This window comes from Salmo trutta, chromosome 13 (genome assembly GCF_901001165.1).
Source record: "Salmo trutta chromosome 13, fSalTru1.1, whole genome shotgun sequence".
NCBI lineage: Eukaryota > Metazoa > Chordata > Actinopteri > Salmoniformes > Salmonidae > Salmo > Salmo trutta.
Genome location: NC_042969.1, coordinates 77,445,700 through 77,460,694, shown reverse-complemented (window position 1 = coordinate 77,460,694; position 14,995 = coordinate 77,445,700). Strand labels below are relative to the sequence as shown.

Here is a 14,995-nt window from a genome sequence, read left to right as displayed (position 1 = left end):
TGGTTCCATTGAGAAGCTCATGCATTACTTTACTGTGGGTTATACAGTGACAGTAGGGATGATCTTTACTGTGGGTTATACAGTGACAGTAGGGATGATCTTTACTGTGGGTTATACAGTGACAGTAGGGATGATCTTTACTGTGGGTTATACAGTGACCGTAGGGATGATCTTTACTGTGGGTTATACAGTGACATTAGGGATGATCTTTACTGTGGGTTATACAGTGACAGTAGGGATGATCTTTACTGTGGGTTATACAGTGACAGTAGGGATGATCTTTACTGTGGGTTATACAGTGACAGTAGGGATGATCTTTACTGTGGGTTATACAGTGACAGTAGGGATGATCTTTACTGTGGGTTATACAGTGACAGTAGAGATGATCTTTACTGTGGGTTATACAGTGACATTAGGGATGATCTTTACTGTGGGTTATACAGTGACAGTATGGATGATCTTTACTGTGGGTTATACAGTGACAGTAGGGATGATCTTTACTGTGGGTTATACAGTGACATTAGGGATGATCTTTACTGTGGGTTATACAGTGACAGTAGGGATGATCTTTACTGTGGGTTATACAGTGACAGTAGGGATGATCTTTACTGTGGGTTATACAGTGACAGTAGGGATGATCTTTACTGTGGGTTATACAGTAACAGTAGGGATGATCTTTACTGTGGGTTATACAGTGACAGTAGAGATGATCTTTACTGTGGGTTATACAGTGACATTAGGGATGATCTTTACTGTGGGTTATACAGTGACAGTATGGATGATCTTTACTGTGGGTTATACAGTGACAGTAGGGATGATCTTTACTGTGGGTTATACAGTGACATTAGGGATGATCTTTACTGTGGGTTATACAGTGACAGTAGGGATGATCTTTACTGTGGGTTATACAGTGACAGTAGGGATGATCTTTACTGTTTTGTCTGCATGCTGTTCACTGACAGATGTGCCGCGCATTCCCCACTGTACGCTACACATTGTTCTTGGGCTACACACAATCCAAAGCATTTAAAAAAATAAGCTATTGTTCCCTCTGCTACCTCACTGCAAGCAGTACTAATGCACCAAGTCTGGAACCAATAGGACCCTGAACAGCTTCTACCCCCAAGCCATAAGAATTCTAAACAACACTGCTAAATAGCTAATCAAATGGCTAGCCATGTTATTTTCTACTCCATGTATACTGTATAGCCATGTTATTTTCTACTCCATGGATACTGTATAGCCATGTTATTTTCTACTCCCTGTATACTGTATAGCCATGTTATTTTCTGCTCCCTGTTTACTGTATAGCCATGCTATTTTCTACTCCCTTTGTACTGTATAGCCATGTTATTTTCTACTCCCTGTATACTGTATAGCCATGTTATTTTCTACTCCCTGTGTCCCGTGTGGCTCAGTTGGTAGAGCATGGTGTTTGCAACGCCAGGGTTGTGGGTTTGATTCCCACGGGGACCAGTATGGAGAACAATTTTTTTATGAAATGTATGCATTCACTACTGTAAGTCACTCTGGATAAGAGCGTCTGCTAAATGACTAAAATGTAATGTAAATGTACTGTATAGCCATGTTCTACTCCCTGTATACTGTATAGCCATGTTATTTTCTACTCCCTGTGTCCCGTGTGGCTCAGTTGGTAGAGCATGGTGTTTGCAACGCCAGGGTTGTGGGTTCGATTCCCACGGGGGACCAGTACGGAGAAAAAAAAATGTATGAAATGTATGCATTCACTACTGTAAGTCGCTCTGGATAAGAGCGTCTGCTAAATGACTAAAATGTAAATGGTTATACAGTGACATTAGGGATGATCTTTACTGTGGGTTATACAGTGACAGTAGGGATTACCTTTTTCATCAGCTGTTCAACCAAAATTATCATTTTATATAATTTTATCTACTGTACTTTGTTTTGTTAACCTCTCTAGGGTATGCAGGACGAAATCGTCCCACCTACGTAACAGCCAGTGGAATCCTGTGGCGTGTTATTCAAATACCTTAGAAATGCTATTACTTCAATTTCTCAAACATATGACTATTTTACAGCATTTTAAAGACAAGACTCTCGTTAATCTAACCACACTGTCCGATTTCAAAAAGGCTTTACAACGAAAGCAAAACATTACAATATGTCAGCAGAGTACCCAGCCAGAAATAATCAGACACCCATTTTTCAAGCTAGCATATAATGTCACAAAAACCCAGAAGACAGCTAAATGCAGCACTAACCTTTGATGATCTTCATCAGATGACACACCTAGGACATTATGTTATACAATACATGCATGTTTTGTTCAATCAAGTTCATATTTATATAAAAAACCAGCTTTTTACATTAGCATGTGACGTTCAGAACTAGCATACCCCCCGCAAACTTCCGGTGAATTTACTAACAATTTACTAAATTACTCACGATAAACGTTCACAAAAAGCATAACAAGTATTTTAAGAATTATAGATACAGAACTCCTCTATGCACTCGATATGTCCGATTTTAAAATAGCTTTTTGGTGAAAGTGTAATGGATTTTCTTAGAGAAGTGGAGGAGTCAGGCGCAGGACACAGGGATGAAGGTAAACAAAACGTGTTTACTAAAATGTATCAATCCATCTTCTCATAAAAATACATAGTTAGGAGAAACACCTCCAACTACACAAAACAGACAAACAATCACCGACAAGACAAACAGGAAATGCAGAGGTTTAAATAATGAACATAATTAGGGAAACTCAAACAGGTGTACACAATAAAGACAAAACCAAACGAACAGTGAAACATCGATCGGTGGCAACTAGTAAGCCGGTGACGTCGACCGCCGAACGCCGCCCGAACAAGGAGAGGGGTCGACTTCGGCGGGAGTCGTGACAGTACCCCCCCCTGACGCGCGGCTCCAGCAGCGCGCCGACACCGGCCTCGGGGACGACCCAGAGGACGGGAGCAGGGCGATCCGGACGGAAGCGATGAAAATCCTGGATTAACGATTCCAGGATGTCTTCCGCCGGTACCCAGCTTCGCTCCTCCGGGCCATACCCCTCCCACTCCACGAGGTACTGAAGGCCCCTCGCCCGACGCCTGCATTCCATAATGGCTCGTACGGTATATGCCGGGGCCCCCTCGATGTCCAGAGGGGGCGGAGGAACCTCCCATACCTCCGACTGCTGGAGCGGACCAGTTACCACCGGCCTGAGGAGAGACACATGGAACGAGGGGTTAATATGATCATCAGGGGGAAGTTGTAACCTATAACAAACCTCGTTCAATCTCCGCAAGACTTTAAATGGCCCCACAAACCGCGGACCCAGCTTCCGGCAGGGCAGGTGAAGGGGCAGGTTTCGGGTCGAGAGCCAGACCCGATCCCCCGGTGCATAAACCGGGGCCTCACTGCGGTGGCTGTCAGCACTCGCCTTTTGCCGCCTGATGGCTCGTTGAAGACGTACATGGGCAGCGTTCCATGTCTCCTCCGAGTGCCGAAACCATTAATCCACCGCAGGAGCCTCGATCTGGTTCTGATGCCATGGTGCCAGGACCGGCTGATACCCTAGCACACACTGAAAAGGGGTAAGGTTAGTGGAAGAGTGGCGTAAGGAATTTTGGGCCATCTCCGCCCAAGGGATAAATGATGCCCACTCTCCTGGCCGGTCCTGGCAATAGGACCGCAGAAACCTACCCACCTCTTGGTTGACTCTTTCCACCTGCCCATTACTCTCGGGGTGGAACCCTGAGGTAAGACTGACCGAGACCCCCAGGCGTTCCATAAACGCCCTCCAGACTCTAGACGTAAATTGCGGACCCCGATCAGAGACTATATCCTCAGGCACCCCGTAGTGCCGGAATACATGGGTAAATAGGGCCTCCGCAGTCTGTAGGGCCGTAGGGAGACCGGGCAAAGGAAGGAGACGGCAGGACTTAGAAAACCGATCCACAACGACCAGGATCGTGGTGTTCCCCCGTGACGGGGGAAGATCCGTCACGAAATCCACCGATAGGTGTGACCACGGTCGTTGCGGAACGGGAAGGGGTTGTAATTTCCCTCTGGGCAGATGTCTAGGTGCCTTGCACTGTGCGCATACCGAACAGGAGGAGACGTAAACCCTCACGTCCTTGGCTAACGTGGGCCACCAGTACTTCCCCGTAAGGCAGCGCACCGTCCGACCTATACCAGGATGACCAGAGGAGGGTGATGTGTGGGCCCAACAGATCAAACAATCACGAACATCAAACGGCACGTACACGCGCCCAACGGGACACTGGGAGGGAGTGGGTTCTGCACGTGACGCCCGTTCGATGTCCGCGTCCACCTCCCATACCACCGGTGCCACCAGGCATGAGGCTGGAATTATGGGAGTGGGCTCTGTGGACCGCTCCTCTGTATCATACAGCCGGGACAGTGCGTCTGCCTTGACGTTCTGGGAACCTGGTTTATAAGAAAGAGTGAAAGAAAAGCGTGTGAAAAACATAGCCCACTTAGCCTGGCGAGGGTTCAGTCTCCTCGCTGCCCGAATATACTCCAGATTTCGGTGGTCAGTCCAAATGAGGAAAGGGTGTCTAGCCCCCTCAAGCCAATGTCTCCACGCTTTCAGAGCCCCGACAACAGCTAATAACTCCCTATCCCCCACGTCATAGTTTCGCTCCGCCGGGCTGAGCTTCTTCGAAAAGAAAGCACAGGGGCGGAGTTTTGGTGGGTTACCCGAGCGCTGAGATAGCACAGCCCCTATTCCAGCCTCGGATGCATCCACCTCAACTGTGAACGCTAAGGAGGGATCAGGATGCGCCAGCACTGGAGCCGTGGTAAACAGAGCCTTCAGGTTACCAAAAGCTCTGTCTGCCTCAGCCGACCACCGCAACCGCACCGGTCCCCCCTTCAGTAAGGAGGTAATGGGAGCCGCCACCTGGCCAAAGCCCCGGATAAACCTCCGGTAGTAGTTGGCAAACCCTAAAAACCGCTGCACCTCCTTTACCGTGGTTGGAGTCGGCCAATTACGCACGGCTGAAATGCGGTCAGTCTCCATCTCCACCCCTGACGCGGACAAACGGTACCCAAGGAAGGAGACGGACTGTTGAAAGAACAGACATTTCTCCGCCTTGACGTAAAGGTCATGCTCCAACAGTCGACCAAGCACCGTACGCACAAGGGACACATGCTCAGCGCGGGTGGTGGAGTATATGAGAATATCATCTATATACACCACTACACCCCGCCCGTGCAGGTCCCTGAAGATCTCATCCACAAATGATTGGAAGACGGATGGAGCATTCATTAACCCATACGGCATGACGAGGTACTCATAGTGCCCAGATGTAGTGCTAAATGCCGTCTTCCACTCATCCCCTCCCCTGATACGCACCAGATTGTACGCGCTCCTGAGGTCCAATTTTGTGAAGAAGTGCGCCCCGAGCAATGACTCTGTCATACTGGCGATCAGAGGTAGCGGGTAACTGTATTTCACAGTAATCTGGTTCAAACCTCGATAGCCAATGCACGGGCGTAAACCTCCATCCTTCTTCTTCACAAAAAAGAAGCTCGAGGAGACAGGTGAAATGGAGGGCCGAATGTATCCCTGTCCCAGAGATTCAGCGACATATGTTTCCATAGCCGCCATCTCCTCCTGTGACAGAGGATACACATGACTCCTGGGAAGTGCAGCACCCTCCAGGAGATTTATCGCACAATCTCCCGGTCGATGGGGTGGTAATTGAGTCGCCTTCCTTTTACAGAAGGCGATTGCCAAATCGGCATATTCGGGGGGAATGTGCATGGTGGAAACCTGGTTTGGACTCTCCACCGTAGTGGCACCTAAGGAAACACCTAAACACCTCCCTGAACACTGACAGGACCATCCCTTGAGAACCCTCTGTTGCCACGAAATAATAGGATCATGAGAAGCCAACCAGGGAAGCCCCAATACAACGGGAAACGCAGGAGCGTCAATCAGAAAGAGACTAATACTCTCTTCATGACTCTCCTGCGTCACCATAGCAATGGGAACTGTGACCTCCCTAATCAGCCCAGACCCCAAAGGACGACTATCTAGGGCATGTATAGGGAAGGGAACATCAACGGGAACAATAGGAATCCCTAATCTATTGGCCAAAGACCGATCTAGAAAGTTCCCAGCTGCGCCTGAATCTACTAGCGCCTTATGCTGGGAATGCGGGGAAAACCCCGGAAATCTTATAGATAACCACATGTGAGCAACAGGGGGGTCTGGGTGAGTCGTGTGCCTACTCACCTGAGATGAACCACCAGTGTTCCGCCTACCACCTCGACTACCTGGAAAACCTCCCCAGCACCAACCAGCAGTGTGTCCTCTGCGGTCACCTCTGGTGCATGGAACGGTTTCCCCTCCGGTCTCCCTAGTACCAGCCCCGCCCAACTCCATTGGTGTTGGGTCTAAGGGACTGGAGGATGGAACCAACGGACCCCGATCCGGACGTCCGCGGGAGGCCAGCAGGTTATCCAGCTGGATAGATAAGTCCATCAGCTGGTCCAGGTGGATGGTGGTGTCCCTGCAGGCTAGCTCCCTACGAACGTCCTCTCGCAAACCACACCTGTAGTGATCGATCAGGGCCCGCTCATTCCATCCTGCACCAGCCGCCAGAGTTCTAAAATCCAGTGCAAACTCCCGAGCGCTCCTCATCTTCTGCTTTAAATGGAACAAGCGCTCTCCCGCCGCTTTTCCTTCTGGTGGATGATCAAATACTGCCTGAAAGCGGCGGGAGAAGTCCTCGTAGTTTTCCCGAGTCGGGTCTTCCACCTCCCAGATGTCGTTGGCCCACTCTAGGGCTTTACCAGTCAAACAGGAGATGAGGGCGCTCACTCTCTCGCGTCCCGAGGGCGGTGGCTGGACAGCCGCCAGGTAGAGCTCTAGCTGGAGTAGGAACCCCTGACACCCGGCAGCTGCTCCGTCATATGCTCCCGGGAGCGAGAGCCGAATCCCACCGGATCCAGACGGCGGTTGGATAGGATCCAGAGGTGTGCCGGGCGGTGGTGTGGCTGGGTCGACGGGACAGCCTTTCCTCTCCACTCTCTCCATGGTCAGCAGCACGCAATCCATGGCCGTCATTAGATCCTGGATCATTTTAACCTGCTGCTGAACGTGCTCCTCTAGATGACTAGGAGAACTGGCTGCTCCTGCCGACTCCATTTGCTGGTCGGTGATTCTGTAATGGATTTTCTTAGAGAAGTGGAGGAGTCAGGCGCAGGACACAGGGATGAAGGTAAACAAAACGTGTTTACTAAAATGTATCAATCCATCTTCTCATAAAAATACATAGTTAGGAGAAACACCTCCAACTACACAAAACAGACAAACAATCACCGACAAGACAAACAGGAAATGCAGAGGTTTAAATAATGAACATAATTAGGGAAACTCAAACAGGTGTACACACTAAAGACAAAACCAAACGAACAGTGAAACATCGATCGGTGGCAACTAGTAAGCCGGTGACGTCGACCGCTGAACGCCGCCCGAACAAGGAGAGGGGTCGACTTCGGCGGGAGTCGTGACAGAAAGCACATTTTGCAATATTCTAAGTAGATAGCCCGGCATCACAGGGCTAGCTATTTAGACACCCAGCAAGTTTAGCCTTCACCAAACTCCGATTTACTATTAGAAAAGTTTGATTACCTTTGGTGTTCTTCGTCAGAATGCACTCCCAGGACTTCTACTTCAATAACAAATGTTGGTTTGGTCCCAAATAATCCATAGTTATATCCAAACAGCGGCATTTTGTTCGTGCGTTCAAGACACTATCCGAAAGGGTAAATAAGGGTTACGAGCACGGCGCATTTCGTGACAAAAAAATTCTAAATATTCCATTACCGTACGTCGAAGCATGTCAACCGCTGTTTAAAATCAATTTTTATGCCATTTTTCTCGTAAAAAAGCGATAATATTCCGACCGGGAATCTGCGTTTAGGTAAATAGACGAAAGAAAATAAAGCACAGGGTCGACTCGTGCACGCGCCTAAGCCCATTATCCTCTGATCGGTCACTTGCCAAAAGCGAAATGTGTTTCAGCCTGGGGCTGCCTCGATATCATTCAGCTTTTTCCCGGGCTCTGAGAGCCTATGGGAGCCGTAGGAAGTGTCACGTTACAGCAAAGATCCTCAGTCTTCAATAAACAGAGACAAGAAGAACAAGATCTTGTCAGAGAGGGCACTTCCTGTAAGGAATCTTCTCAGGTTTTTACCTGCCATATGAGTTCTGTTATACTCACAGACACCATTCAAACAGTTTTAGAAACTTTAGGGTGTTTTCTATCCAAAGCCAATAATTATATGCATATTCTAGTTACTGGGTAGGAGTAGTAACCAGATTAAATCGGGTACGTTTTTTATCCGGCCGTGTATATACTGCCCCCTAGCTCTAACAGGTTAATGGATCATGTGTATAGATGACGTAATGTGTAATAACTGTTACCAAGAATGTCGTTTATTTAATATATTATAGATGATGCCAAAGGAACCACTGTACCATGTTTGACTAGACTTGTTTTTTAGGGTCTAAAAAATATCTGAGTGGTCAACAATGAATGTTATTAATCTTAATGTTAATATTTGTATCATTGTAGAGCGAGTGACACTTTAATATTTGAATCATTGTGGAGCGAGTGACACTTTAATATTTGTATCATTGTGGAGCGAGTGATACTTTAATATTTGTATCATTGTGGAGCGAGAGACACTTTAACATTTGCATCATTGTAGAGCGAGTGACACTTTAATATTTTTATCTAACCTCTAATCTCCGATCTGAAATGACTTATACATACCACACACAATATAATTCATACAGTTTCCTCCTGAAACACCTGAAACTATATGAACCTGGGTCTCCCACGGCAGCAACCAATGTCTTAGACCATGAGGAAATTCCCTCTTAGGCTGAGGGCAGACACAGTTTTTTTAAGTCCGCAGGCGAGGCTACCTCATCACATGACCATGACTGACTCATGTCCGCTACACATGACTACACTCACATGTACTGTCTGTTCACTACAATGGCACGTTTAGTTACAGACTTACAACCAACCAATGGCATGTTTAGTTACAGAGTTACACCCAACCAATGACATGTTTAGTTACAGAGTAACACCCAGCCAATGGCACGTTTAGTTACAGAGTTACAACCAACCAATGACATGTTTAGTTACAGAGTAACACCCAACCAATGGCACGTTTAATTACAGAGTTACACCCAACCAATGTTACGTTTAGTTACAGAGTTACACCCAACCAATGGCATGTTTAGTTACAGAGATACACCCAACCAATGGCACGTTTAGTTCCAGAGTTACACCCAACCAATAGCATGTTTAGTTACAGAGATACACCCAACCAATGACACATTTAGTTACAGAGTAACACCCAACGAATGGCATGTTTAGTTACACCCAACCAATAGCATGTTTAGTTACAGAGTTACAACCAACCAATGGCATGTTTAGTTACACCCAACCAATGGCATGTTTAGTTACAGAGTTACACCCAACCAATGGCATGTTTAGTTACAGAGTTAGACCCAACCAATGGCATGTTTAGTTACAGAGTTACAACCAACCAATGGCATGTTTAGTTACAGAGTTAGACCCAACCAAACAGTATCTTTTGACTGTGTGGTATTTATAGTTCTTACTGGTACATCAAATGGACTTGTGTTTTTCGTTGCTGAGGAAACATTCTCTGTATACTTCAAGGCTGCATGTACATTATTTAACATTAACACATAATGAACTGTCGTCCTCAGCTCTTCTTGTTCACTGACGGCGAGGTGAGGAACACCAAGGAAGTCCTGGATCTGGTGAAGGCAAATGCCAGTTCTCACAGGTGGGACCACAATCACTGTTTCTCCTATCATAACCTAGTTTTGGCAGGGCTTCCACCCACAGCAAGCACTGTTTTTTAACGTTGGGAACTGTCCCTAACTGGTTTTAATAGAGAGTTTGTTACAGAGGCCATTGCACCTGTCTGGAAAGTAAAACCAGTGGAATCTTTGTCTACAAGGTTCTGACCACTGGTCTTTTTGACTCAAAAGATTCATTATTAAACTTAATCTAATGTAAACCTATCCAACCTGGTTGTGGGCAGCAGTGTGGGAGATTATGTAGGTTAGGTGTTTTTCAGCCCTGTGAGAAAACAAACGCTTCTGTATTGATGATTCTTCCTGTACAGTTATAATTCAGTCAACCCACAAGCACAAGAAAACGATACCAGTGATTTGTTTGATAGGCTTATTTTGGTATTTGACAACAACAATAATAATAGTGTTTCCTGGGTGTGTCCCTGCTAGGTGCTTCTCCTTTGGGATCGGGGAGGGGGCCAGCTCTGCTCTCATCTCTGGGGTGGCCAAGCAGGGTGGAGGGCACGCACAGTTTATCACAGGACAGGACAGGATGCAGCCCAAAGTAAGAGAGTTTATGAGTGAGTGTATGAGTGTGTGTGTATGCATACGTAAAGAGAGGGCTGTATTGGTTAGACATGTTTTATTACCTCCCTTCTTCTCTCTCCCTTTTCCCCCTCCATCGCTCCCTTCACTCTCCTCCCTTTTTTTTACCTCCCCCGCCCCTCCCTCACTTCCTTCACTCTCCTCCCTCAGGTGATGCAGTCCCTCCGGTTTGCCCTGCAGCCGGCTGTGGTGGACATCTCAGTCAAGTGGAATGTCCCAAAGGGAGTGTCTGTCACCACTCTGTCTCCACCAATCAGAATGCTCTTCCAGGGTCAAAGGGCACTGCTGTATGCACAGATCACTGGGGAGGTGGGGGCTCTGCCTTCTCCTGTTATGAGTGTTAATATTGTTTAACATACAGTATGTCAATGTTCAAAGGGCACTGGTAAGGTCATAACTATTTGTTTGGTCACGGTCCACGTGATTCACTCAAACCCATATTTCCTTGTTTTCTCTCTATATTGTTCTGTCTCTCTTTCTCTTTCCCTATCTCCTTCTCTCAGAGCTCAGGGGACACAGAGGGCTCAGTGACAGTGGAGTACAGCCTGGCTGAGCAGCCTGTTGAGAACCAGCTGAGCTTCAGTCTCAAGCCTGCAGAGGACACTGGGTAGAAACAACACTGTTTTTACTGTTTACAGTGTGCAGGCCTTGGTCAGACACATTAAGGGAATGTGCCACCACTTTCAGACAAGACTGCCATGACGCTCCATTAACAGAAACAGCACTGCTAATGCATTTCAGCTATGTAGTATGATTTGATACATTTAGTAGGTACCCCCATCCCATCATCAATCCTCCTCTCTTAATCTCTCTATCCCTCCTCTCCCTCACTCCACCATCTTAATCTCTATCCCTCCTCTCCCTCACTCTACCATCTTAATCTCTCTATCCTTCCTCTCCCCCACTCCACCATCTTAATCTCTCTATTCCCCCACTCCACCATCTTAATTTCTCTATCCCTCCACTCCCCCACTCCACCATCTTAATTTCTCTATCCCTCCACTCCCCCACTACACCATCTTAAATCTCTCTATCCCCCCACTCCCCCACTCCCCCATCTTAATTTCTCTATCCCTCCACTCCCCCACTCCACCATCTTAATCTCTCTATCCCTCCTCTCCCCCACTCAACCATCTTAATCTCTCTATCCCTCCTCTCCCTCACTCTGCCATCTTAATCTCTCTATCCCCCCACTCCCCCATCTTAATTTCTCTATCCCTCCTCTCCCCATCTCCACCATCTTAATCTCTCTATTCCTCCTCTCCCCCACTCAACCATCTTAATCTCTCTATCCCTCCTCTCCCCCACTCCACCATCTTAATTTCTCTATCCCTCCTCTCCCCATCTCCACCATCTTCATCTCTCTATTCCTCCTCTCCCCCACTCAACCATCTTAATCTCTCTATCCCTCCTCTCCCCCACTCCACCATCTTAATTTCTCTATCCCTCCTCTCCCCCACTCAACCATCTTAATCTCTCTATCCCTCCTCTCCCCATCTCCACCATCTTAATCTCTCTATTCCTCCTCTCCCCCACTCAACCATCTTAATCTCTCTATCCCTCCTCTCCAGACTGACTGTCCACAGGCTGGGGGCTCGAACCCTGATCCGCTGCATGGAGATGGAAGAGAGACAGGGGGGTGGAGAGAAGAAGGGAGTGAAAGAGAAGGTGGTAGAGCTCAGTGTCCAGTCAGGAGTGAGCAGTGCCTTTACTGCCTTCATCGCTGTCCACAAAGTAGATGGAAAGGCTGTGCAAGGACCGATGCTATGCAGACAAGTCCCCACGCCAAGTGAGTGAGTGTCTGTGAAACAACAGAGGCAGTGTAAGGAAATTATTTTATGCAGATATGATGTAAACAGCACAAAATATATGTATAAAAATGTTTACCTTTTATTTAAATAGACAAGTCAGTGAAGAACAAATTCTTATTTACAATGACGGCCTAGAAAACAGTGGGTTAACTGCCTTGTTCAGGGGCAGAACGACAGATGTTTACCTTGTCAGCTCGGGGATTCGATCTAGCAACCTTTCGGTTACTGGTCCAACGCTCTACTAGGCTCCCTGCAACCCCAAATAAATAAGTGGAAACCCGAGCTGCAGTGTCACAAACTGTACCTTCTGCATGTGTAAGCCTCAGTGTTTAGTTATAAATGTGTTCTGTGTGTTTTACTTTGTTTGTAACCCAGTGACCTGTGTGTTTCTTCTTTTTTCTTTCTCAGTGTTGCTTCAAAGCTCCATGCCCAGGAGGATGGCGTGTGGTGCGGCTATGAACAGGTCTATGCCCAGGAGTGTTTTGCATCGTGCTCCTAAGCCCATAAAGATGAATTTCGAAGTCCAAGCTGATATGGGTCCCCGAGGATTAAGGTCAAAGATTAGCAAAAAGAGTAAAAGTGAAGGTAAGCACTGAGTCTATTTGGTTAAGAAACAAATTGCGTGACTCATGCTCATGACTCTATTTCACTATGCTTACCTATCACTATTATGAGTTAATAATAATACTTTTACTGAACCCTGTTAATACGATCCCTGTTCATTTGTATTAAGATTGTGATCTGATGGGTTCATGTTTAAAGTCTGCATGTTTTGATGAAACTACATGTCTTTATTCATTTCAGGGTCAATTCAAATAAGAATTACATTTGACAAAATCCAGAATTGACAATAAACATTTCATAACTTTTTTCCGTTTCACATGTTATGGCTTTGACAAGAAATGTTGGAATTAATATTGTAAATGTTGAATTATTTTGGGTAGAAGTAAACTGCAATTAAAATATTGAATTGTGATCTGTTATTGATAGACTTTTGTTGATGGGAATGTACAAAACAAACATTACCAATTTACATTGGTTTTCTGGTTTGGAGACTTGAAGTATTAGACTGTGACCAAGACTCTTGCAAAGGGTTAATATCTGAGTTAACCTCATTTGAAATCCCTGTTATTCACATGGGAATTGTAACACAGTTTGATACTTCTCAAAGCGTATCTATTTATTGTGATTGTATTACTCAAGCTAAGTACAAGGACTTTACCACTGTTTTTAGGGTTAGGGTTTGGGTGACCCAGTTAGCCACTGGTGCTATAATTGAACAGTTAAGGTACTAGATATGTGACTGTTTGATCAGTTGTAACCGTTCTGACCATTTGTTGACCCATCAGGCTTTGACTGTCCAGCCCCAGCCTCTAATCCTGCAATGGACCCTCTCCTCCAGCTGATCTCCCTCCAGAAGGCCTCTGGTTCCTGGGTCCTGGAGGCAGCGTTGGCTGAGGTGCTGGGGAAGACTGAGGAGGAGGTGGCCAAGCCAAAGCCTGCACCGGTATGTCCACAGAAATAAACTGAGACTCAGCAATATGAGCATGCTGCAAGACTCTGCACTCACACAGAGTATCTGCACGTATGCTCTGTAGAAAGACCATCAGCTCTGGACAAAGGCATGATGACCATTGAACTGAATCTCACCATGATTCCCATGTCTCAGTATTCTTATCTTCTGCCTCTTTCCTCTCTTTCCCACCATCTCTCTTTCTCACCATGTCTCTCTCTCTCTTTCTCTTCATGTCTCTCTTTCTCTTTCCCTTACGCTCTCTGTCTGTCTGTCTGTCTGTCTGTCTGTCTGTCTGTCTGTCTGTCTGTCTGTCTGTCTGTCTGTCTGTCTGTCTGTCTGTCTGTCTGTCTGTCTGTCTGTCTGTCTGTCTGTCTGTCTGTCTCACTCACTCACTCACTCACTCACTCACTCACTCACTCACTCACTCACTCACTCAGGTGGACCAGGAGGTGTGGGCCACAGTTCTAGCCCTGGTATGGCTCTATGGGTTCAAGATGGAGGATCAGGAGGAGTGGCAGTTTCTGGCCATGAAGGCAGTATCATGGATCCAGGCTCAGAAAGGTAGCTATAACTCACTCTCATAGTCCAGGCATCTAAACTCTTGGCCTTCATCTAACCTGATTGGAAATAAATTGTTTAGGTGAAAGCAATTTCCTGGTTGGGATCCACTGTATTACTTAAATGACAAATATATGTATTTTGAGTAGAATCATTCACAATACAATGTTGGTGGTATTTTGTCTTCTAACAAGTGTTTGAAGATACATTTTGCCCACCCTTGTCCCCATAATGCCACAGTATAATGATCCCTGTCCTGGTGATGTGTGTTTCAGTGGCCAGTGTGTCCGAGTGTGTCCAGGCTGGAAACACCCTTCTGGGTTGCCAGGTGCAGAAAGAAACCCTGGGACTCTGAGACGTTCACCCTGGCTGTCCTCTCTCTGTCCCCCACACTCCTGCTACTCTACCTGGGGTCAGATATACACGCAGCCCCACCTGCTCCTGGTCCCCTCCTCAAAACAACATGGTGGAACTAGTTACTGTACCGGTCTGAACAAGCCTAATTATCAACCTCTTACCAATAATACCACTACTGTAATTTACTGTTGTTGTATAGCTATTTATACTGAACAGAAATATAAATGTAACATGTAAAGTGTTGGTCCCATGTCTCATGAGCTGAAATAAAAGATCCCAGAAATGTTC

The 14,995-nt window shown here is 46.5% G+C and overlaps 1 protein-coding gene across 2 annotated transcripts in view; it reads left to right on the top strand.

Annotated features, from left to right (window-relative positions):
• The window catches only part of LOC115206556 (von Willebrand factor A domain-containing protein 5A), a 90,544-nt gene extending 75,549 nt beyond the window's left edge, over window positions 1-14,995 (top strand). For both annotated transcript variants that reach the window (XM_029773673.1, XM_029773672.1), the window contains exons 10-18: window positions 9,767-9,846; window positions 10,310-10,424; window positions 10,616-10,774; window positions 10,969-11,072; window positions 12,037-12,254; window positions 12,685-12,861; window positions 13,626-13,783; window positions 14,230-14,353; window positions 14,626-14,995. In XM_029773673.1, coding sequence (XP_029629533.1) covers window positions 9,767-9,846; window positions 10,310-10,424; window positions 10,616-10,774; window positions 10,969-11,072; window positions 12,037-12,254; window positions 12,685-12,861; window positions 13,626-13,783; window positions 14,230-14,353; window positions 14,626-14,705 — 1,215 coding nt within the window. In that variant the 3' untranslated portion in view covers window positions 14,706-14,995. The remainder of the gene's footprint in view (window positions 1-9,766; window positions 9,847-10,309; window positions 10,425-10,615; window positions 10,775-10,968; window positions 11,073-12,036; window positions 12,255-12,684; window positions 12,862-13,625; window positions 13,784-14,229; window positions 14,354-14,625) is intronic.